The sequence below is a fragment of the Cygnus olor genome, chromosome 6 (assembly GCF_009769625.2).
Source record: "Cygnus olor isolate bCygOlo1 chromosome 6, bCygOlo1.pri.v2, whole genome shotgun sequence".
NCBI classification, from domain to species: Eukaryota; Metazoa; Chordata; class Aves; order Anseriformes; family Anatidae; genus Cygnus; species Cygnus olor.
Window position 1 is genome coordinate 34,221,557 of NC_049174.1, and position 24,085 is coordinate 34,245,641.

The window sequence follows — 24,085 nt, forward strand, 5'->3', positions numbered from 1 at the left end:
GCTGGTCATGCCTGGACCATGCTGCTGGCCTGGATAACAACTGGGCTCCATCATCACAACTGGCTCACTTCTTTCAGCTTGGACTTGGAGGCACCACCAAAAGAGTAATGTCCTTTTGGAGCTCGCACCTGGGTGCTGGTGCAGCCCTGGTCTGGATGAGACATTGCCTGTGACAGACAGTGAGTGCAGCAGGCTGTCAGAGCAGGGCATGCTGTTTGCAGGCTAAATTAGCAATAAAATAAAACAGAAAAATGCCTGGTTGCTCTGATGATTTTTGCGTGTTCCCACATTGTTACTCACCCTCAGCGGTGCAGATGTTTGCCTCTGGAAAGCACAAAGATGGATGAATTTCACATTTCCATGCCTGGAGGCTGCAGCAGCAGCCCCGTGTCGCTTCAGGAGCCATCCCACCACCAGGAAGCAGCAGCACTGTGTCCCCTCCTCTGGCTCTGCCCTGCACACTTTGAGTCCATTAACCAGAGCAAGGTGCTGCATATCTCCACTACCACAAGTTTCCATTCTCTCCGCATTTTCATGTCTCATACCCATCCTCGTGTATCCTACTCGGAAATATGTCCCCAGAGCCTGGACATGGATACAGTGGAGAAGATAGCAGCTGTAGCCTGACAAGGAGGTGAGCTCCTGACACTGAAATTGGCACCAGATCCCAAAGTCCTTTACCTACTCCTCCTTTTCTCACCATTAACCTCACCATGGGTTTGTCAGAGCAGAGACAAAATCAAAACCAAGTAAACCACTGAATATGACCTGCCGAACAGTATCATTTCATAGCAGAGATCACAAAAAGGATTCCTGCCCAATAAAAGAGTGAATACACACATATATAAAGAAACTCAGGGCCCTTTGTCTGTAGGAAGATGAGAGGTGAATGGGGATCAAAATAACAATGTGGCAATGTGGCTTTCTAATAAAGCCCTGCTACCTTTAAAGTAACTGGTCCTGGTTTTATTTAATCAGGAAAATAGCTGAGAGTTTAAATAACTTGCAATATAAAGCCTGCACAAAGGGGAGAGTGGCCAGGCTGAGACGGATGTTTCACTATCTTGCGTGAGAATATGATGCTTGAAAGAAGCAGTGACACATGGAAACTGCCTACAATGGCACCGGCTGGATGGAGGCGAGAGATAGAAATGGTATATAAAAAAAAAAATTATTACAAGAAACAGTTGCAAGCCTCCAGGGTAGAAAGGGAGCAGAGAGCAGAAACATTGCGGTAGATAAGGAGGGCAAGTGAAAAGGTGAGGGCACCGCTGCGGGAATGGCAATTACTTGGGATGTGGCAGGGAGGAGCTCAGAGGATGTGATGGGGGATCACGGGTGGCTGTGGGCAGCAGGGAGCTGCTCCTTGCAGGCACACCCCGATGGCCAGGCTACCTGCAGACACCCCTCCAGACCCATCCAAAAGTTCCTTTTCCAAAAAAATGGAAAAATGACAGCGCTATCCATGAAAAACTCTTGTAAGTTTTCACTTGAGCAATGTTGTACTACTACTTCCAAGGCTTTCGTATGATCCATGTGCCTAGCACTGGTAAGTGCTACCCGGGGAGCACTGTTTGTGTGCTGATATTTCACTGTGAAATCCCACATTTGCAACTCTTTTGGCAGTGGGTGGTAAGCTTGGCTCTGAAACTAATACGCTATTTCAAACTGTAGTATAAGTGTAGTACAACTCAAGCCAGAGTGTGGAAACCCAAGGACTGACAGGTCACAAACCATCTCACTTTCCACCCTGAGTAGCAGCATTCAAGGGTCTGATTGCATGTGCCGTTAGCCGGCCATAACAACTGCTGCTGTTGCTGCTGTTGTTTTAAGTTAGATCCTTGTTAATCTCTCTGTTGTGCAAAAATTTCAGCCTGTTTATGTGCTCCTAAATGCATCTAGCTTTGTGGTTTTGAGTTACACAGTGCCTTTAAAACTTTTTTTGCTGAGATGTGCTGGAAATCAGGGACTGGAGAGGTGACAGTCGCGTGGTGAGCAGCCCTCGGTGTCCATCCTGTGCTGCATGCGGTTCTTGATCTGCTTTTCCTTACTCCTCCACCTTTGACCCATCATCAGGCCTGGGAGAAGAGCAACTCTAATAGCATCGGGGCAGCTGAGCCTCTGCTCCCCTCTGTGTCTGGAGCTGAGGGAACATCTGGGGTTCACTGGGAAAGTCTGGGTTTGCTGAGCCACCTTCCCACAACAGCCGTCCACGTGCTCACCAGGCCCCTGGTACCAAATGTGTTTCCACCAGCGACCTGTGAGAACTTAATATCATTGTAATGAGGTTGGCAGATGGGAGAAAGTCTTGGCTGGAACCAAAATATAGGCTAAGGAGGGTGTCTGGTATGGAGTGTATGGATGTATGGCTGTGTTAGATAGCATATACAGGTTGCTACAGTGATGTAAAGTCTGAAGGGGTGAGCAGGCGCTGGGCTGTGCAGATCCCTGGTGCAAATACCGCCTCTCTGTTTGGTACTGACCACTGCCATCCATGCTCAGAAACCTGCGAGCTTAAAGATAATAAATCAGATTTTGCCAGGACTGCAAAATCTCCAAATGGTTGAGGTTGCAGGGTCCAACCCTAGTCGGTTTTTAAAGATCTCCGCAGAGGGAGATATCTCCAAGGAGGGAGATAACTCTTTACCAGGTCGGGGTAATTTAAGTGCTGGGGTTCGGCACAACCAAAGGATTACAGATGTCTAAAGTGTTCCTAATACGTGGTTTTATTGTGATCTTAATGCTAAGGTTTTGACTATGAGAGTTGCATGATGCTAGTGCAATCTGAGAGGAGTGTGTGTGTCTAAGCCGTTTCAAAAGCTTATCGCGAGCTCCCACAGGAAGAGATATGAATGGCACAAAAATATTACACTTCGAGCAGAGAGATTTAGGAGGAATGTGAAACACGCTGATGAGATGCGAGAGGAATATTCAGTTGTCAAAATAATTCTCTGAAGGCGGCAGCCCCGTTAAACCAACACAGCTGGGCTGCCTGCATTGAAGTGTCCGCGCCAGAGCTGTGTGCTCACGGGGGGCGAGGGCATCCAAAACTCAGGCCAGAAGAAAGCTCTTCTAATTTATGCAGGTTGCCTTTCTGGTGTGGCTCCTTCAGATCTCAAAAGATGCGGTGCTGTTATCAGCAGGTTGCAGCCTCGTGAAGTGGGCACAGAGCTGTGCAGGGTGAGTGTGGCACCAGTGTTCTCACCTGGCCGCCTCTGAAAAGCAATGTTCAAGAGGGGGGCTCTCATTTGTAGGTAGCTGGCTTTTTCCAACAGTTCTTGCCTCATATTGCTGCATCCTGAGTAAGAGAATATAATTGTTCTCATACATAGGCAAAATGCCCTAAAAATTGCATTTTTATAATAAATGATTTTTGCTTTAAAAAATCCATACCCATGTAGAAAATCTAAATCAGCAGCACAAGTGGCAAGGAGGAAAATCCAGCTCCTCTTCCCTGGCACAATTCTGCTTTCCAACGACATCCATAACGTCAGCCTGGTCTTTGCCAAGTCCTTCACGCTTCCCCAGTGCAGAAACTAGCTTCTTGGCAGAGAATGAAGTCCCAGGAAAGAGTGAGCTGCAAGCTGCTCAGGTACAGCACGAGGCAGGGGTCTGGTCCATGACTGCCTTACGGCTCTGCAGGACAAGAATTGCACGTGATTTCTAATGCCACCACTTCTGACCGGCTCTTTCTGATAATGACTATTGGCCTGTGAAGGTGTGCAGCACGCTTCGTCACCTCCAAACATGGACACAATAACAAACTCCCTTCCCGACCTTTTAGGAACTTGAATTTCTTTCCAACTTTAATTTAATTAAGTATCGCAGTTTCAAATTTCTAATTGAAATACCCCTTAAAAGTTATTTTTTTTTTCAGTCTGGGAACAGAGCACTAATTTGTTTCACTGCTTATGAGTCAGAAGTTGGGAGCGCTCCGTTATGAGATATTTCACAAACAATCTTTGATTCAATTAAGTTTGGGGAGGGGAAGAAAAGCAAAATTATTTTAACCGAGGCACACATTTATAAAAATTCCAATCCATTCCTCAGAAGTACCTGGGAAGATAAAGCAACCCGCTGAATTAATTGCTCTTGGCAGCCAAACTCAACTGCAGCGGTGGCTCAGCACCGTTGCAATTCACAGCTGGGCGATGTGGATGCACTGAACCCAAGCACCCATGGCACAAATGCTGTGCTGCTGCATGCTGCCCCAGCCAACGTGCTCCTCCAAGCGTGCTGCATCAGTGCTGGTGTTGTTGTGGGGAGAGCTGCTGAGCTTTGGCTTGATTTAAGCCCAGATATGGCTTTGTCCCAGCCACATTTGCTCTGACTGATAACTATGGAGAGATGAAAATACGGCCAGATGCTAATTTTTGCCATGTTAGGGGTCAGGAGCAGGGGTTCTGACGCAGGCAGTGCTGGAGGTGGGGTGATGACACGCGTGTCCCTTCCCAGCACTCACCAGCCTGAAAATCAGCGTTCCCAAACCCCCAGTGAGCCCGCCTGGTGCCTTCGCTGGTTCACAGCACCATTTAGGGAACCTGCTCTGATGGTGTGAGAGGCAAAATATAAAAGGTCCAATTTAAGGTGATGATGTCTACGTGGGGCTTGGGGAGGGAGAGAAAATCCTCAAAAAGACTTGTGACCGGCCCTGCTCCCCCCAGGAGGGATTTCAGCACCCGTGGCTGTGCATGTGTGTATGCAAAGCTTTGGAAATTTCCATTTTAATAAAAGCAACCTTGGAGGAGCATGAGCAATAACCTGTCTGCTCTTTGGCAATGACAGTTCAGTTGTCCTGTAAAATGAGATTTTGCTACCCTAGCGCAGCAATCATGTTATCAACTCCAGCCTACATCGACGTGCTTTATTAGAAGACAGCAGAAATAATTCTTTGGACATTAAGCAATGTCTAGCTCCTGCTGTTATCGGGCTGGCTGAGCATGATTAAATCAGATCCAGAGGTGAGCCCAATAAATGCGTGCAGTCTCTGGGCGCAGATATTTGGTCCGTCTACAGAAGCTGTGGTGAAAGGCCAGAACTTTGGTCTCTCCCACCCAGCCTTCCCCTTCCTGCTGCCTCTGGAAAATCTGGTTTCCTGGACCTGACCCACGTACAGGTCATGATCAGATTTACTTAGTGCCGGTGGGACTTGGTCCATGGATCTTTCCTCTGCCAGTTCCTGGAGCTCGGCTGGGCTCTGACTCCAGGCTCTGGTCCCACACCAGAGGGACAAATCTGTGCCCAGCCAGGGTCATTGCTGCCCGCAGGCTGCTCCAGCACTTCTGGCCCTGCTGAGACATCATGCCTGTGGCCACCTGGTGTACCCAGAGGAATCCCAAGCCTGATTTTCAGCCCAAACCCCCGCAGATGCACTTCAGAGGAGGAAATAATCTGCAGATGCTGACTGTTCCCAGCCCTCGTCTCGCCTAAGGGGACAGGGACAATGACCCAGGTCCTTGCCAGGTTTCTGGGTGGACTCCTCTCACTCCCAATTTTATGTTTTAACATTGTCCCGTTTCACTGTTGGCCAACTATCTGCAGGCTTGTGAATTGTCCCACAAGCTGTCATGATTGAGAGCTATTTAATGCACAACAGCTATTATTTTCCAAATATTGATACCCTTGAGGCTTTTGTGATCCCCTCTCAATAACTCCTTTCAGCCCCTTTCCTTCTAGGGTAGTGCTGGACGCATGCTCAGGGTAAAATGGCACGGGCAGGTGAAATATTTTTTTTGAATATTGATGTTAAACGGAGTAAAGCCACATCAATGAACAAAACAGGAGCTCTGCCTGGGGGTGGTGTGACCAGCTTCTCCAGGGGATTTTTTTGCAGAGCAATGCCAGTCCCCTGTCTTGTGTTCAGTCCGAGCCCGTGTCAAACTGAAGTGCCTGGGACTGGGCTTAAAGCTTGCAGAACATGGCTCCATGGGGAGTTAAGTAGCAAATCGACAGCAACATCTTTCATAAAGCATACACAGGCACCAGATAGTTTTGATTTTTGTCTCTCTGAACTTAGGTTTTTGTATTAAATGGCAACTGGTACCTGAAGAACTTCCATTTGTTTTGTGGGTTAGAGTGGGGAAAGCACGGGCCAGAGGCACTGGTTTTATTTTATTTTATTTTTGATAAATGCTCAGGAAGCCGGGAAAACTCCGCCGCCCTTGGTGTTCAGGTCTGTTTGAACAGCAGAACTTATCACTGGGAGCTGGGGCAGCGCTGCCAGGGGCGTTGCAGCAGGGCCCGCACCCACAGCCTGGCAGGGAGCCGTTCCTGCAGCATTAGCATTCGCTGGGGCACCTCCCGTGCAGGGAAGCTGGCCCAGATTGTGGCTGTCTGAAAAATACAGCTCAGGCTTCGTTGCCCTTAAAATGAAAGGCCGTCCCTGCTGAACGCGGTGCAGGAGCCTGTGGGCACCTCCTCCCCTTCAGCCCAGGCCAAGACTATTCAACTCCAAGAAAAAGGAAGAAAAAGGTGCTGTTTGCCTTTCCAAGTGGAGTTTTACATAAAACAGGAGCTAAAAGCCAGGGAAATGCAATGAAAGTACCTTGAAACTAAGCATTTTCTCCCCCAAATACCTGAGCAGCAGAGCTGTGGAGCTACTCCAATGGCACTACCCAGCAGGGCACAGGTGGTGGGCGTTTGCAGGGCCAGCCCCTCTGATTCCTGCTGCAGATAAAGTTGGGGCTGTCTGTCTGAAGCTGTGGCATTGCTGTGGTCCTGCTGGCTGCTGTGTGACAGGCACTGACTCCTTTGCTGTGAGTGTTTTGGGGATGGGGCTGTGTGTGGACAGAGGGAAAGTACAGCAAGTGCTGTCTGTCCCCAGCGATTGCAGCTGCTGATAGGAAATCTTTATTTTGGTAAACTTTGGGCTAAATGTCAACCCATGAGATGTTTTTTTTTCCTGTGACTGTGTCTTTGAAAGTAGGATTTTTGCTATTACTGGTGTGATTTGATAAGCCATTTACAATGTGAACAGTTCATTTCTCCATGAACTGTTCATTTCTCCCTGCAAGTCCAGAAGGAAAACTTGAAATGTGAAGGAGCAATAATTTAGGGCACACAGAAGGCAAATATTTTATTAATGCTATGAGCACCAAAATGCAGTATGAAAACAGACACGGGTTGATGTTTTTTCTCTACCCTTGCACTCCCTGGGTTAAAACTGTTTATAGCAAAGCTTGAGCCCTTGAAAGTAAGGTATAAGCAAAATCTCTGCTGCTTGCAAAAGAGCCACCTAAAAAGCAAAGTAACCTGTACCAGTAGGTTTCTATAGGCAACTATAAATATTGTACCTTACCGCGTGCCACACACTGAGATAACCGTTTCCAATTTGTCAGGAGTCACATTTCCTTTTTACCTGTATCAGAGTTTATTTGTCATCTGGACCCTAATCAAGGTGTTGATAGACCTCAAGGACTGAATGCTGCCGGTGCCCTCACAGCTGTGCCAGGCACGCTGTGTGAGCCCACTGGTGCCAGCCATGCCGGGAGGCCAGGGCAGGGTGTCTGCCACCACAGTGGGTGGCTGTCACCCACCCGTGGGTGCAGGAGTGGATCCTGTAGCTTTCGAAGAGTGTTCAGAGAGACTGCGCACAGGTACCACAGTGGCACCGCAGCTGTGGTGTGAGCAGGAGAGCTTCCTCATTTCCCCTTTCTACCCTTCCCCCCCACCCTTTTCCAGCTGGTGGCCTGGGGCAAACCACACGTGGGACTCAGCCAGACCACTCCACTCCCTGCTGCCGCAGCAGCCACATCCTGGAGATCAGATCCCAGAGGGGACCTCCTCCTGGCTCGGGGTGAGCAGCCACATCCTGGAGATCAGATCCCAGAGGGGACCTCCTCCTGGCTGGGGGTGGGACCGGAGGCACCGCGGGGGTGTCAGCACGGCACATCCCCAACACCCGCGGCATCGTGCCGAGGGAGCTTCTGCACCAGGCACCACCGCACACGTAAGTACTGGGCTCGGGCTGCGTGGGCATCTTCAGCTTCGTTGGCATCCAGCAGCATGAAGGCAAACTCGGTTTCTTGCCAGAGGTCGTGTTGAAGTTGTAAAGAGTTTGTCAGTGGGTTTAACCAGGCTTAATTCTGCCAGTGCCGGTGCAAACCTGGTCCAAACCACTGCAGCATAAGCACAGAAACAGCTTTTGAAGCTGCAGTCTTTTTAGGAAGCTACATAAAAATCTGGGTTGTCACTGAAGGAAATGTCCAAATGAACATTATTACCCCAAAGTTTCTATATCAGCCTGACTAAAAAAAAATCCTTTTTTCTCTTTGTCTTTTTTGATTATTATTATTTTCCTCATTTTTAAAGTTAACTAGCCGCAGTTTAAACAGCAAAACACATAATGAAATAAATGGGGCAAATTCAAGCAGCCAAAAGCAGAACGAAATAAATGAGACAAATTCCTCGAACTGCACCTAACATGAAATTGAATCTCGGCTGTTTGTTAGAGACTGCCGAGCCGGGGGTGGGCAAATTAAATCACAGGAAGCACGGGGAGTTGGACAAGAAAGGTTGATTATCTAAATCTCCTCTCATTAACTGCAAAATATTTTTTTGAGATGGAAGGCAGTAAAATATTTCAGTGGAAAGTGCCAAAGCCTCTTTATGTGTTTAAAGTGAAAAGCAAGGAACTGAGCAGAGGAATGGGTAAACACGGATGCTACCGCTTGCTTCTTGGGCTGGCAGCGTATATTTTCACCCCATGTACAGCCAGGTATAGGCATTCTTACTCTCTCAGGCAATGTCTGTGCTTGGTTTCCCCAAGTTAATGCTGGGGATTGCAGTGCCAGGCACCTCAAAAAGAGTCTGTGTCTGCTGGCAGGTGGGTGGGAGGGCTCAGGAAGGTTTGCCCAGTCAGGCAGTATCATGGTCTATCTGTGCACGTCCCCTGAATGATGGCCCTCCAGGTAATGAGTCGATTTAGCTGCAGTTTGTTGGTCTGTCTTTCTAATATGCAGGCTGGATTGCCTCTCTTATCTAAGGAATCCAGACTTGTTAAATCAGCCTCAGGCAGGCTGCAGGGGGGCTCAGCTCCATGGCCAGGGGGCCCCATTACCTTCCCCTGCTGCACCAGCCAGCCCTCATGGGCATCTGGGAGCGAGCAGTTTTTAACGCTCTTCTGCCATCTTTTTCATCTTCTCTGATTAATACATGCAGGTTTGCTATGTGAGAGGGTGTGAGACATGGGAAGGGTGCTGGGTCTGCCCTGGTGGTGATCCTTAGGAGGAGATGCTGCTGATGTGGCATGGTGGCAGCCTGTATTCGAGCTCTGGAGCAGCACCCGTTGTGTCCTCGGATAAAGAGGAGCTGCAGGAGTGCCTCCTGCTGGAGTCCTTGGCATGTGGGGAGCTGCAGCTCACAGGATGCAAAAATAAAGCCTTGTCACGAGCTTCACGTTATTTTTGGCACGAGCAGAAAGGAAAGTTGAGCAAAGCCAGGCAGCTGTTCTTATCATTGGAAAGAGACAGAAATCCAACAAGAGCAATAAAAATAACCAGGGGGGCTATAAGGGGGTTGGCCAGGGGAAGGGAGGAGAGGGGGGAGTCACAGGCAGGCCCCTGTGTGTGGCATCTGCAGAGGGTTCCTCTTCCTCCTTGTGGGTGAGGACAAGACCCGATGGACACAAAGCGTGGTTTTGGTCCTTCCCAGCACATGCCCGGTGGTCCCCGGGAGCGCCCACTTCCTCCCTGGCCCTGGGTGCCTCCCCGAGCCAGGTTTCTCACGGCATCTATTCCAGTAACCCACGTGGCTTTCAGGAAGTAATTGCTTTGCTTGTGGGAATTGCACCATTATCTTTAGAGGAACTAAAAATTACTAAGTGTGTTTTAAAGGGTTTTATTGTCTTTACCCCACTGCCAGCACCCTCTTTAAGCACATCAAAAGATTTAAAAAAAAAAAAAAGGAAAGAAAAACACGATAAAGACATCTGCTAGCATCTCTGGAGAAGCGTGCTGCTCTTTCTTCTAATCCAGTCCAAGCCTTTCCATGCCTTCAAGGAATAGGGGAATCTTTCTTTTCCTTAAGAAGTGTCTCAGGACCCTTTCACCAGGGAGTAAGAGTGCCCTGTGTCATCACAGCTAAAAAATGCTGGCGTTTCCTTTGCAAAGATTAACCATGATACATTACCATTTGCTGCTCAGACCGGATTTATGGTTTCTATCACAACATTGCATAATATTTCTTTAAGCACTTTGTCCCTAATGTAAATTAGCTGGTGGAGGATGGGAGCAAAGTTCTGCACTTGACCGTCACCTCCCTGTTCAGCCACGCGAGATGCCTTGGGTTTATCCCAGTGTGTATTGAGCATTGTTTGCTGTTTCTTTCCTGGGTGCAGGGGATTGCTGTGGAGAACTAGCTGTCCCCCTGCCGTGCACAGCCTCCCGAAACCCGGCATGGCTTCCTCCATGCGGAGCCTGATGGCTGACCCCAGCAGGTACCTCCGGTCCTTCCGCGTCTTCCTGGCGAAGTCGACCGAGCACCAGTGCATGCAGGAGTTTGTGGAGCGGCAGCTGCCTGGCGTGCTGGCGAGGTAACGGGGATAAAGCCCTGCCCGGTGCTGGGCACGGTCCCGTGGTGGTGGCAGGTGGCTGCTGGTGGCCTTGGCCACCCCTGGTAGGGGAGGTTTTGTCTGCGGCACAGAGCCTGCCTAGCAGGGAGGAGATAAGGCTGGGTGGTTTCTTTGCATGCAGATGTAGCTCACCCCGGATAAGCCTTGGCACTTGAAAAATGCAATAATGCACGTGGAAACCTCTGCAAATTGCCCAAATCACCAGAAATTGGCATGTCTGAAGAGCAGAGGTCTGAATCTGGTCCCACCTGCCTGTTCATGGGCATGCATGTACCTGCACATACTGCTTTTGTGTCTGTCTTGCAGGTTTTAATTCTTAGCGTTTCTGGCTCTTCACGTAATACATGTAACCCTATCTGCTGGGCAGCTTTGCTAACATTTAAAAATAATGTTTTGCAGTATTGGAAATGGGAAGCCTGCAATCAATATTCTAAGTGTTGGTGGTGGAGCAGGTATGCCATGAGCTTCACTGTTGATAAGGTTTAACCTTTTTTTTTTTTTTTTTTTTGGCTAGAGGATTGCAAGTTGCAGAGAAGAGTGGGGAGGGAAGGAAAGGCTTTTCTCTAAAAGTCCTCTGCAGGGGGCAGAAGGCAGTGGCTGGTGTGTGACCATAGTGCAAAACCAGCCTGTGCCCCACACCCTGACTCCTGCGTCTCCTCCAGGAGAAAACCCCTTTGCCACATTGCCCCTCGAGCTCAGAGAGGCTCCAGCTGCCCCTTGGGTTTCTGTGTCACCTGCTGATGGCACGGGGGGGGACACCGCCAACCCTGTCTGTACCTAACTGACCCCATCCCACCCCAGTGGCTCCTCGCAGTGTATTTCCAGCCCTATGAAGGGCTGTGTGTCTTCTGGCCAGGTCTCACTGGGATCTGGAGTGTCAGGAGAAGTAAGTCCCTTTTCTGAAGTTAGCTGGGTGGAAAAACAATACCAACAGCAGAGAGTGCTTCTCTTCATTAAATTCTTGCTTAAGTTCCCCCCTAATTAAAGCCTATGTTTCCTAATTCTGCTCTGCCCATTAAGCCATCAGACTAAAATTTTGTACGAACAATTAATTTATTTTAAATGCTTTAGTCATAACAACTCCAAAGACTAATCTCAGCTTTGTTAATCTCTCCTAATAAGTAAAAAATAATTGTAAGTAAATGGTGGGTGTTAGCTATAAAACAGTGTGACAGAGCACGAACATTTCTCTCCAAGCAAGGAAAACCATTCCTTTGCCACAAAAAATACTGCTTTTAGGAGGAACACTTTGCTCAGTTAGCGAGGTGCTTCACTCCCTAACCAGGGGCACTCCAGCCTGGCATGGTGGATATGCAGGCAGGAACCAGCAAAGCCCATTTCCTGGCTCATTTGTCCCCACTGCAGGTCCCTGGGGACCTGTGCAGGAGCAAACCTGGGGGATCCAATTACCCTGCCTGACACCAGCCCCTGTGGCCCCATCCCCTGCACTGCGCAGGGAGGCAGCATGGAAGGCAAGGATGCTTTTCTTCCACTTTTCCACCTCCTGTGCACTTCTTCCACTGTGAGAAAAAAGCAAACCATTTAATGTAGCATCATATCCCATTACCCCCGCCCATCTCAAGCTCCTGCCTTTGCCTACAGCCTCTGCCTTATTAAGTTCACACTCCAGCGCGCAGCACTCTGTACCTTTAAAAACCATAAAAGTCATCAGCGCCGCTATAAAGCAGCAACTGTGCTATAAACTATCCCGTTACGTAAAATGTTTAATTAGAAACTTAATGGCGAACATAGTGGTAGCCTTTAAAAGGTAATTGTGTTGGAGAGTTTAAATAATTCGGATAGCCTAATTGCCAAATTGTTGATAATGCAAGCTGCCGCAGATTTGACTGTAAAATGCCTCAGGACACTTGTTTGCATATAAAAGAGCTAACCAAAGTCAATTAAGGCTGTGGATTAAATTATGAATCAAAGTTATTTTTTTGGGGTAAAAACAATACAAGGGTGGTTTGGCTGCAGAGGAGTGGAAGGAAATATATTAACCTACCTGCATATGGAAATGGAAAATTCAATTATTATTTTTTTTAATCAGGACCTGCACAGCCTTTTCAAAGGACTAATCCATTTTATAGAAAGTTGGTAAAGAAACCAAAAATAAAAAAATGTTGCAGTAGTAACTTACAAATTCTGTGTTTCCAGAGTTTAGCACAGCAGCCTGCAAATGACAGACTTTCCTCTGAATTTCCAACAAAATACGGGGTTTGCAGTGATAGCAAAGCCACAGCTATTTATGCTACTTCAGAAATTCAATTTCCCTTCCTTCAAAGAATGTGCTTGCCCAGATGTCACACAAATTTTGGTGTTATTAGTTGCTTTATGAAAGACATAATTCTGAAAAGATTGAACTCTTCCTTGATTTTTATGTGAAATTCTGGGGGCATAAATGAGCAGGTGAGACCCTTGGGCTGGAGTGTCTCATGGTGGGGCCAGGAGCAGGCAGAGAGCTCCTCGTGGTGCAAAGGACCCTCCAAGGGGAGGACCATGTGCTGGATTGAGCTCCAGGGTACATGTTACAGACAGCATGGCTCTGCTTCTTCTGTTTATTATTTTCATTTATTTATTCTTCTGTTGTCTTTTTCACCTAAATTTATTCCAGCAGAATAAGCAGAAGCAAGCCCTGCAAGAGGCAACCAAGCCAGCCCCATGCTGTCCCCAGACCGATGCCTCAGTCAGCAGCATCATCTCCCTGAGCTCTCTACATGGCAGACGGGGAGAGGTGGCCAAGAACAATGGCAGCTCTGTTTAAATTTAAAACCTTACATGTATGGGTGCTTCCATTGGGAGAATAATTGCAGCTGGCCTGAATGGTGCCTAGGGTGAACTGTTTCATACAAAGAAAATAGTCAGGTCTGGGGTATTCTGTAAGCAAAGGATTAAGTAAATATAGATGGTATGTGCACTACTCATTTTACAGAAAAAGTCACAGTATGCTAAATCTGGACAAGAACATGTTTTTCATACTTCCAGTGTGTTTACATATTCTCCTCTCCCTCACCCGCATAACATGTTAACCACTGAGGCCAAACTTTTTTATTGACTCCCTGGTGAGTTGGGACCATCGAAACCGGTACCATCATGGTCATTTAGCATTTTCCCCAAGAGGTTTGTCCATGTCTAGAAAACACAAAGTCACACTGTCCACATGACTGTGTCTGGTTCCCCTTGGCACTGCTGCTGGTGGTCAGAGAGGAGAAATAAAGATAGTTGGGACTGTTGTTTATTTTATTAGATCCTACAGCTCTGCCCTCAGTGGTAATCTGCTGAGAATTCAAAGCACCTACATGTACCTGTCTGGTTCATTTTCAGTACCCAAAGGGCAGGAATAAAACCTCAAAACTGGCCTTCTGATGGTACTGGAGATAATGTTTGCCTGAGCTTTGCTTTCATCTCTTGTGCGATGTCGCCTTTTTCCCTAGGAGAGATTGACCTGCAGATCCTCTCAGCTGTACAAGCCAGATATCCAGGAGTCACCATCAACAATGAGGTGGTAGAGCCAAGTGCCGAACAAATCCTCAAGTACAAAGGTATTTTGACATTAAATAAATTAAATTTACATTAAGTACGCTAAATGCATTAAAAGAGTTGAATGCTGGATGACCCCACGTTCAAAGGCTTTCTTGCCAGAATTGGCTCTTAAAACTTAAGAAAGTCACTATTTTATGCTTTTATGACATCACTGCTTTTCTACATTTGATTTCTCATTATAATCTTTGTCTCTTCTCATTATAATCTTTGTCTCTTACACTGCAAAGAACTCAAAGAACATGGCAAAAGCTTGCAGGTAGACAGACTTTAAAAGTTAAGCAAGGTGGAAAGTGGTGTGTGACTGTACGGGAACGGAGCAAAGACCTCGTATTTCGGAAAGAATTCTCCTTCAGCTTGCACTGAGCCAGGATCCTACAGCAACACTGATTTTAATGTCTCTTGGTAATTCTTACATATCTTAAAACAGTTTCCGAGTAGCTAATCCCCACAGTGTAAACTGCGTTAGTTTAATTTAGAAAACATTGCAAGGAAAACGAGCTGGATAGGGGAGGTTTTTGCTGTGTGTCTGCTCTCAGTGGCTTAGAGTTCATTTCCTTCCACCAGTCTGACAATCTGAGCTATGCTCATGGGGGAAACCAAAGCATTTTCCAAGGACAGAGAATAAGGAGGGGTGTTTTGGTTAGATTGTCCTACAAAATGAACGTTAAATATCAGTCCACAGTTTGATTACATTGCTGGTTTATCACTGTATTAACACCTACCAGGCTTTACCTAGCATGTAATTACAGTCTTGTATGGAGGTTACACCCATCACATCATATAGGCCATGAGAAGCCCTGGGCAGAGCCCAGCTTGCCAGAAAACAGCTGCTGAATGGATGTGGCAGTAATGAATGAATCTCATCAGTGGTCTGTATTATTGGAAATGCTCCAGAGTAAATACCAGATTATAAAACCACATTGTAAATCTTACTCTTACTCTTGCTAAGGTCCTTGAAAACAAAGCATTCCCAGCATGAAGCCACTTGAGGAAGCTAAAAGGGGAGGGGGAAAAAAAAAAAGCAACAGTCAGAGGAAATGCATCATTTCTTGATACCTGTCTCTGTATTACATGGACCTGATCTCTGAAAAGATAGCTTCCCAGCAGCTTTTATGTTGTTCCAGACTGAGATGGTAAAGAATGGGCAAAAGAGCATTTGCTCTGTATATTGGATGATTTGGGCACTAGATTCACTGGCTGCCATCAATTAATTGGCAGTCCTGTTCTATTTCAGGGAGTTTCTTTCCAGCAGAAAGTTAAAGAAAATATAAGATGTTGTCCGTATATTAAATTTTATGCTAAACTGGAAATGAAATATTCATCTGAATTTCTTTCTTTAAACTTTCTTATTTGGTAATTAATCATGTCCCCAGTAGGTATCATTAATTAGGTTTCTGAGCCCCTTTTCCGAGGAGAATTGGAAGCATTATCTGTGCCTCAGAGGATTCAGTAGCTATGTTTTCTGCCTAACCAGCTGCTGTCTCCTTGGGAAGGAGACACCGGGCAGGAGAAGGGAAGGAGAAGCTTGAGAAGGAGAAACTTTCTTCCTGGGAGTCACAGTGACGACAACATGAGATTTCTCCTAGGCCATGGCATATGCCAGAGGCTCTCATAGTCCTATGTCCAGTGCCCAGGTGAAGCCCCTTGGTTACTATGGCCTGGGCTTTGGTGGCACCATGACAAGCCGTGCTGCTGATGCCCAGGCATCACAGTGCAGCTGTGCTCAGTCCAACATCAAGTCAAGGGCGTGCGGATGGCTTCTGGACCAGACAGCAATCTGGGTTGTAATGAGGATAAAATTTAAGGAAAACTTTTCAAAGCTGTTAGGGTGATATGTTTTGGGTTCGGATGAATCTTCAGACAGCAACTTCCCATAATCAGAATGAGTTTGTCCTTTCTGAAATGTTGGCTTTAAAAGCCCACTTCGGCATGCAATTCACTTCCCTTCCTAGCGTCTCCTTGCAGACTGCCTAGCAATTGAACTGGAGCAGATTGCACCAGATTATGTGTGATGGTGATATGAACTGCTGCTGAAGCAAGCCCGAGTTTAAAACAGCAAATTAAACCTGAACTGCAAGTGCTGGGGCCAGTGACAGATAAATGGAAGCAAGCAGAGCAGCAGCAGCAGCAGAAAGGGGTGGCCCATTTCCGTCCACAAAAGAGAGGAGATAAGCACTGATGGAGCATTTCTCATCTCTCCGACAGGGATATATCCTAATGGAGCCGAAAAGGAGGAACATTATGATTAACGGAGTAAAGGCACTGGTGTTAGCAAATCATGTTGTTTTGAGCATGTGTTCTGTAGCTAAGGCTCAGTCTGCCTTTGGGCCATTTAAGATTTAAATTTATGTTAACTCCAGTGAAGCACGGGAATTGCATCAGGGATGGCTTTGTCCTGGAGCAATCCTGAGCCCCTAGCAGACACACAGTGAGATGAGTTCCATATGCCAGCAGATGGACATTTGTATTCCAGCATCTCCTAAAATGCAAAATCATCCCTCAGTGTTGCTACTATAAAAGCAACAAAATGCAGTGGTGAGCCAGGCCCCTTGGTATAACTTATGCTTTGAATCCACTCCTCCAGCTTTCTGCTTTCATCTGCCATTGGATGTGCATTGCATCAAGGTCTGAAAACACACCATGTGTCATTCTTTCTAAAGTCTTTTCTCTAAATCACTGTTATCCCTTTCACCTGAAGTGGTTGGCCAAAACTCTGGACTTTTGAAAATCTCTTTTATTTGAACACAGCAGAAACCCAAGGTCAGGAGATGGGGATTTGCTCATGAAGCAAAGCTCCTTTCCCTTCATCCTCATGATGCTCTCTCTGGGTGAGCCACTTGTTTCCTCTGCTCTTTTCAAGTTTTTAATTGTGCTTGTCTCCAGCACAGTCCCTTTGATCAATCCTCAAGCTCCTGTATTTATTTGGTCAGACTCTGGAAAACCTTTTGCCCTGGTAAATGGAGCTTGAGCCAGCCATGAGAAAGTTTCGTTTATTTTTTTCTTAATCAGGTAAAGACTGGAGGAGACCAAGTGAGGGTTCAAAGGGGAAAGAATCAGACCCTCTTAAGGTTTCACCTAACAAAGACCTGGACAGCTGCCTTCTTACACACAGCCTTAAGGTTTTAAGTATTCCATTGCTGTGTTAAATTGGTAGCAAAACACTTTGCCTAAATATGACTTTTGGGTGTTATTAAAGCTCTGAATGGAGATCGATCCCATATTTGCAATTGAGATAACTCTGTCCTGTCTTCTCCCATATTTCAGAACGTGTGGCGGCGACATCAAACCTCGAGAATGTAAAGTTTACCTGGCATAAGGAGACAGCTTATGAATATGAAAGTCGAATGAATGCAGAAAAGAAGTCTAAAAAATGGGACTTCATTCACATGATTCAGGTAAAAGTCTGCAGAGTAGCTGTTGTCACAGATTTGGCTGTTTAAAGTGTGCATGAGGTATGTGACCTCATTATCTACTCTAAGGGGGAGACAGGTGAGTTTATTTCTCTATAATTTAAAGTACTTAAGCAGAAGTGAACTGCAAAAAAATGAAAGATGAGTTACAGCAAAGCAGCTTTGAGCACAGTAGTCCTATTAACCAGGATGTGGGCGACAGTCAACTAAAAATACATTTTAACTAGTGTTTTCAAAGCTCCTTGTCCTCTCTGTGAAACTGCCTTTGTATTCCCCAGTATACCGAAGCCATTACAAGCCATCCCCACTGCTAGAGGAAGGCAAAACTTTATCCCAGGTTAATGAGTGAACACAAGCTCAGTGCTGGGGATGGGGAGGGTAGGTCCAAGCCCGTGGGGCTGTCCTTGCCAGCAGGCCGGCACCCTGCGGATGGGCCTTGGCACCTCACTGCTCTCCTGTCAGGGTTGCTCCGTGTTACGAGTTATAATGTTCTCTAGGACACCACCATGTCTCTATAAGCATTTCTGCTCTTCCCAGATGCTGTATTATGTGAAAGATGTCCCAGCAACTATCCGGTATTTCCACAGCCTCCTGGAAGGGCAGGCAAAGCTCCTCATCATCATGGTGTCAGGTGAGAGCTGCTCCACAACACACTGGGTGAGGCGAGAACCGTGGGCACCGCTGGGGTCCCTGCGAGTTCAGCACAGGCTGGCCAGAAAACAATGTGTATTTTTGTTTTAAATATCCCTTTATTGCCTACAGAGGGAAACTGGAGTAAATGGTGCCCATTCACCTGCGACTATGGAAACCTGCATCTTGTCTACCCTTGCCCAGCTCTGTGCTGCAGGTTGCAAAGTGGAAGGCTCTGTGAGGCAGTAAACCCATGCCATGGGCACAAAACGCTTTTCTCTCACCTTCTCCCCTTCCCCATCCTACAGCCAGGCCAGTGACAGAGCAAGATCTCCTTTAGCCTCAGCTACAGCTGTTCCCTGTAAAAGGCTCTTCAGGCAGGGCACAGCATTGTCTCACTCCTGGAGATGTGCAGCATTAAGCAAACAGCTACAGCGGGGCTCGGCTGCGCTGTACAGCAGGTGTTAGAGGACATATGGCTCATTTTCTTCTCAAACTGCCCATCTCCTTAATATAGTCCTTTTGGGTGGAAAACGGCATTTTCAGGCTGTTTGAGATCTGAAAGAAATGCTCTGTGGTCAATCCAAGAGGAAAATGTGGGAGTGGAGAAGGCTACTGCCTTTTAATACTGTGGGCAAGGTATGCTAGAGATATGGTGGTAGTGGGGTCTGCTTTGACTCTAGAAAGCCTTTAATTTGCCTCATGTAAACTACAGACACTTTAGTTGTGTAAACAGTCACATCCAACAGTTTTTTTTCAGGGCTGTTAAGTACCATTTGTTCAGAAGTTTAAGCTATTTTTTATTGAATTTGGCCATATCTGCAAACTGTAATGTATTTGAAGAAGTTCCTTTTTTTTGTCTTCATGAAGTGTCTGCAGAGAAAGGGCACTTCTCCAACCTGAATTTATTCGAACTATTTTTCTCCAAAATTTTTTTGGTTTAAAGCAGTACACTACAAGAATTCTGTATTTTAAATAGTCTGAGTTATTGTTCTTGTTGTTTGAGTAATGAGAATAGATCATAATATCAGTTTATTGCTGATTACTTGCCTGTCGTTAATTGAAACACTTTTCCAGTTGCTTAACCTGTCCCTCTGGATATTTGTGAAATGTGAATACAGGGAGGAACACATGTCTATTCAAAATTAATTTGATTAAAAAATTGAATTTATGAAAACTGTTTGAAATCCTCCCCAGGCCAGGCAGTTCTTTGTTTTCTCATTCCTCCTGTTTCTTCTCTTTGCACCTTCAACACATGATGCCCCATGGTTGCATGAATAATTTCATCTCTTTTGCATTCAGATGGAGCAGGTTAGACACACAAGTGCCCACTAACGGCTGTTTCTTCTGCAGATACGGTTAATGGATAGGGTGGTGTCCCTGTGAAAGTCAGAATTAGTCTGAATAACATGGGACATGATAACCTGTCTGGAGAGATGTGCCCGTTTTAGAGAAAGAGGGTAGAAAGTGGTGTGGAAATTGCTGGGTCCAACAAGAAAATGGGAGAGAGGAGAGGAGCTCAGAATAGCAGAGGGAAAAGGAGGGGAGAAAACCTCGAGGGAAATAAGTGTATAGAGAAGGGAAGGAAGACGCTGCTACCAAAATGAGCACTGAAGCAAAAAGAGGTAATGAAAGATAAGCAGAACAAAGCTCATTTCAAAAAATGAAGTTAATGTCGTCTCCAACACAAACACATTAGGATATGTTAATTAAAAACCATTCTGGGAATAGGATTGATAGGAGAGGGTTTGGTCAGTCAGTGAAGGTTGCAATGCCTCCTGTTCCATCCCTGCCAGGAGAGCAGGCGAGTTGCAAGAGCTATATGGTGTTATTTTTAACACATTTAAAAAATGTGTTTACATCGCCTTGAAAACAAAAGTAGTGCCATATGCTGAGCCTATCGAGAGCTATTATAATAATGCTTCGTTCAGGTAGTGTATAATTGCTCAGCTCAGAGATGGCACTGAGTCACACAACACTGACACCAGCAAATTTTCTGCAATTAGTGCTCTGCATTCAATTTCCACCAGGTGAAAGAAAATATTGTAGCCCTTCTAAAACACCAAACTGTTTATTTGACTATAAATAACTGTTTGCAGATAAAGCATTTGCAAAACCGCCGAGCAACTGGTTTTAGCAGTTATGGAGATTTATAGTCATAACTCTCAAGAGCTGCTCATTAGGCTCAAAGTTATTTTCATCCTGTCCAGTCATTCTGGGTGATCCTTTTATAAATGGCTTGTAGCAGAAGTGCTGAAACACAGATCCAGGGTGAGGGAAAACAAAGAAGTGAAGATGTATCTGGGAAGGTTTTAGCTTACCCAGCTGGTTTTCTTTGTAAAATGTCTCTTGAGGAGTGAGCATGTGTGTGGGCTTAGCATGGGCTCTCTTCTGGAGGTGCTTGTGGTGCTACAGGAGCCTTTTCCTTCCTGACTCTTCATTTTTGAGCAGTCCAAATAAAACACAGCCCAGACGTCCTTTTGGCACCACTGGGGAGGTCTGCTTGGGATGAGGGGAGCCCTGCTCACTGCCCATGCCCAACAGCAGGTGACCATGGGAGTGAAAGCTGCAGGCCAGGAGGATGGATTTTTCGACCACACGTCCAGCTGCATGGTTAATGTGACCAGGGCTTTGCACCCCATGTATTTCATGTTACAGGTAGATAGTTTACTGGCAATAGATCTTTTAAAGAAGCTCTCATGTAGCTCAACCAAGAAGTAATTGGGTGAAGGAATGGGAAAGTATTTGGTCTGTCAAATTGGTGGCTGATTTAAACTTAATAGCTTAAATCAAGATCTTAGTAAATAGCTGGTGCTTAATATGTGTACTATAGAAGCATGCCTCTCAGAGATATCTGCCACTGCAATGGCACACATGCATGGAAAAGAGTTGGAGCACATTGGGAGAGGAAGGGGGAAGATTGTGTGCACTGAGCTGGGGGCTCAGAGGGAGCTGGGGGTTGGTGACGTGTCCCTAACCTCCCACAGCCCCAGCCCAGAGGCATGGGGCAGCCAGGCAGCCACCTCCCCTCCGGCCCAGGACATGTGCCCCAACTCTGCAGACAGCTGCGGGGAAAAAACAAATGATCAAAAAATTCTTCATAGTGTGTTTTTTCTGAGCATTTTTTTTTGTTATGGTTTATTTCTCAGAAAACAGTGGTTGGGAAACACTGTGGAAGAAGTACGGATCTTCCTTGCCTTTAGATGACCTCTGCACTTATGTGTCCTCTGCTGATATCAAAAGGATGCTGGATTCAGCTGGGCTGAAGTACCAGCTCCACGAGCTCCCATCCAACATGGACATAACCAGCTGCTTTACCGAAGGGGACACAGATGGGGAGCTGTTGCTGGATTTCCTGACAGAAACATGTGACTTTTCTAAAACTGCTCCTCCTGAGCTAAAGCATCAGATAATGGAAGAATTAAGAAAGCCTGGATGCAGTGAAAAAAGAAATGGGAAGGTGCTTTTTAATAACAACCTGAGTGCAATAGTGATTGAGCCCTGAATTAACACATTTTGTTTCTAAAACATTCTTTATAAATGGATTAGTTTACTTCTACTTAGTTTACTTCTTGTAGCCTGTTAAGAAGTCATTACTAACATCTGTTATACGTGAACTTTAATAGTGAGATTAATTCTGTACTAATCTATGAACCTGCAACTTGGCAGTAAATTGTGCTTTATCGTATGGATGTTGTGTAATCAGATGTAACTTGGACCATCAACTCAAACACTGCAGAAACCAGACCACTTCCTCTGGCTGATGGATAAGAAATAGCCATGATTAGGTCATATTCATTTAAAAACTCTCTACAGACCAAATACACAATTTTCAACTTCTTAGTGACTCTTGCAAGATGTCATAAAACCAGGTCTGTACTGCTACTGCAAGAGGGAGGGGTTTGAAGGTGATCGTGGCACAGGAGTGGTAAAAATCAACCTCGAGAGGCGGATTTTGCTGACAACTCCTGATGCAAAGCCTTGGTTAGGAATCAGCTGCTGCTGTTACACGGGGCCTTTTCTGATTTTTAATTAAACACACAAACCATCTGGTTGTAGCCTCTAACTAGCCTGGCAGCAATGGCCGCGCATGCCTTGTGAGATTTCTAGCTTGGAAGATGTAAAAATAAACCCTGAAGTCAAATGACAAGTTTCAGTAGGATTTGTTTTCTTGCCAGTGGAACCACATCAGGTTGGTCTGCCTGGCACATAGTGTAAGGGGTTCAGCAAGAAGGTGCTTCTCCTCCTCAGCCCATTCTCTCTTCGGGGTCTTCGGGGCTGTCTCTGCTCCCGGAGCCGATGCATTTGTTTTGTTGAGTGATTTCATGGGTTTAAGAAGTGCTGTGCTCTCTGCGGGGCACAATGCATAATGGAATACAATACAGTCATAGAATGACTTTAATAGCATGAATACTCAGTGTATCCAGTGAGACAGGTGTGATTTCTGCCATTGAAAGAATTTGGTCCAGGGTAGAAATGGTTTATTTAGGCAATACTTTAGCAGCATGAAGTGATGTTTTAGTTTTGCATATACATTTCCGAAACAATATAGATTATTGAGGATTTGAGGTGATTTACAAGGGAATGCGTCAGGCACTAATAGCCATTTGTATTCATTTTAGAGTGAATTATTTGAAACACGCAATTCTCCTAGTGATCAAATATTAATTCCAGTGTGTTTTAGAACATTTCCACGATATTTCTCAGCTGTTGAGCCGAAGAAAATCTATTGCCACTTTTACACAGCCTGGTGCACAGATTTTTGCATTAGGAGACCTTGGCATATCTGTAAGCTGCTACGGTGATGTGCCAGTGAGGGAGAGAAAGAAAATCTCTCATTAGGACAGATTCCTGCACGCATTTCTAATGGAAAGCACATTAAAGTTTACAGTTATTTCCATAGCTCTTTTGTGTTGTCAACGACCTCTTGTTAATGGTGCTTGTGGAGGCAGTGACCTCTGAATATTGCCACACAGCCCTGTCAGAAGTGACGTATCTTGGGCAGGCACAGAAAGGCCATAACAAAAGGAAAAGCTGAACTACAGCCAGCAACAGGATGCACATGCATGGCCTGTTGTTTTATGGTTTAACAGAGGTCAAAACACCAGAAACAAATGCTTTAGAGTTTTCTGGGGAGGTTTGTTCCAAAGATTTGGCAATGGTCCCACCTCTTGCCTGGGAAGGAGAGAGGAAGGACAACAAAGAAGATCTGGGGAGAAAAGAGGATGTAATGGCCAGAAAAAGAAAAAAAAGAAAAAAAAAAAGGAGATTCAAAGGATGACAAAGGGAGTGCTTGCTGAGTGCATGGTATTGCATGGGGGCCTTTTTAAAAAGGACATTTCACTAGGGAAAAGGCACTTTCACCCCAAGCTGGAGAATAAAATGCCTTATCTACATTGAGGAGGGCATCCTCTGCCATGACTTTGAATTGTAAGGATAACTTCATTAAAAAGATGAGGGTGGCAGTGGGAAATGCAGTAAAGTCCATTCTGCGTATGCATCTGCTTCTGTTGAGGGGCTGGGGAAGAACTGAATTAGAATAGCACCCTTAAGGGACACATTATTTTTAATTTTAAATTTGCAACATACACACTTCCAAGAAGTAACTGTTGCAAGTATTATATAGTAGGAAATGAGTGTGTGGAAGGACAATTTTATGCTCATTTGACCATAAAAAAAGAAGGATTTTTTGTAAATCTCTCAAACGACTTCATAATAGCCTGAAGAGCCACATTTTCATGCGAGAATCACCCTTAATTGTACAGCAAGATGCTGCCGCTCCAGAGCATGTCTGGGGAGTCCAGACCCACTACGGACTTCAATTTTTACGGCAATTTTGAGCTTACCTGTGTGCTTTCCACACCGAATTAGTTGTTTTCCTCCCCAAAAGCCTGTCTTATCTCATCCTGCAGAACTTTATTCCAAAGGCAAG

General features: G+C 45.8%; 1 protein-coding gene across 1 annotated transcript; it reads left to right on the forward strand.

The window, feature by feature from the left end:
- The first annotated feature begins 7,807 nt into the window (after positions 1-7,807).
- Positions 7,808-21,838, forward strand: LOC121072222 (histamine N-methyltransferase-like). Its single transcript, XM_040561601.1, has 7 exons — positions 7,808-7,948; positions 10,337-10,531; positions 10,970-11,022; positions 14,005-14,112; positions 17,378-17,508; positions 18,061-18,154; positions 21,303-21,838. Exons 2-7 carry the CDS (start codon positions 10,395-10,397, stop codon positions 21,656-21,658), a joined length of 879 nt encoding a protein of 292 aa, XP_040417535.1. The 5' UTR covers positions 7,808-7,948; positions 10,337-10,394; the 3' UTR covers positions 21,659-21,838.
- The last annotated feature ends 2,247 nt before the right edge of the window (positions 21,839-24,085 follow it).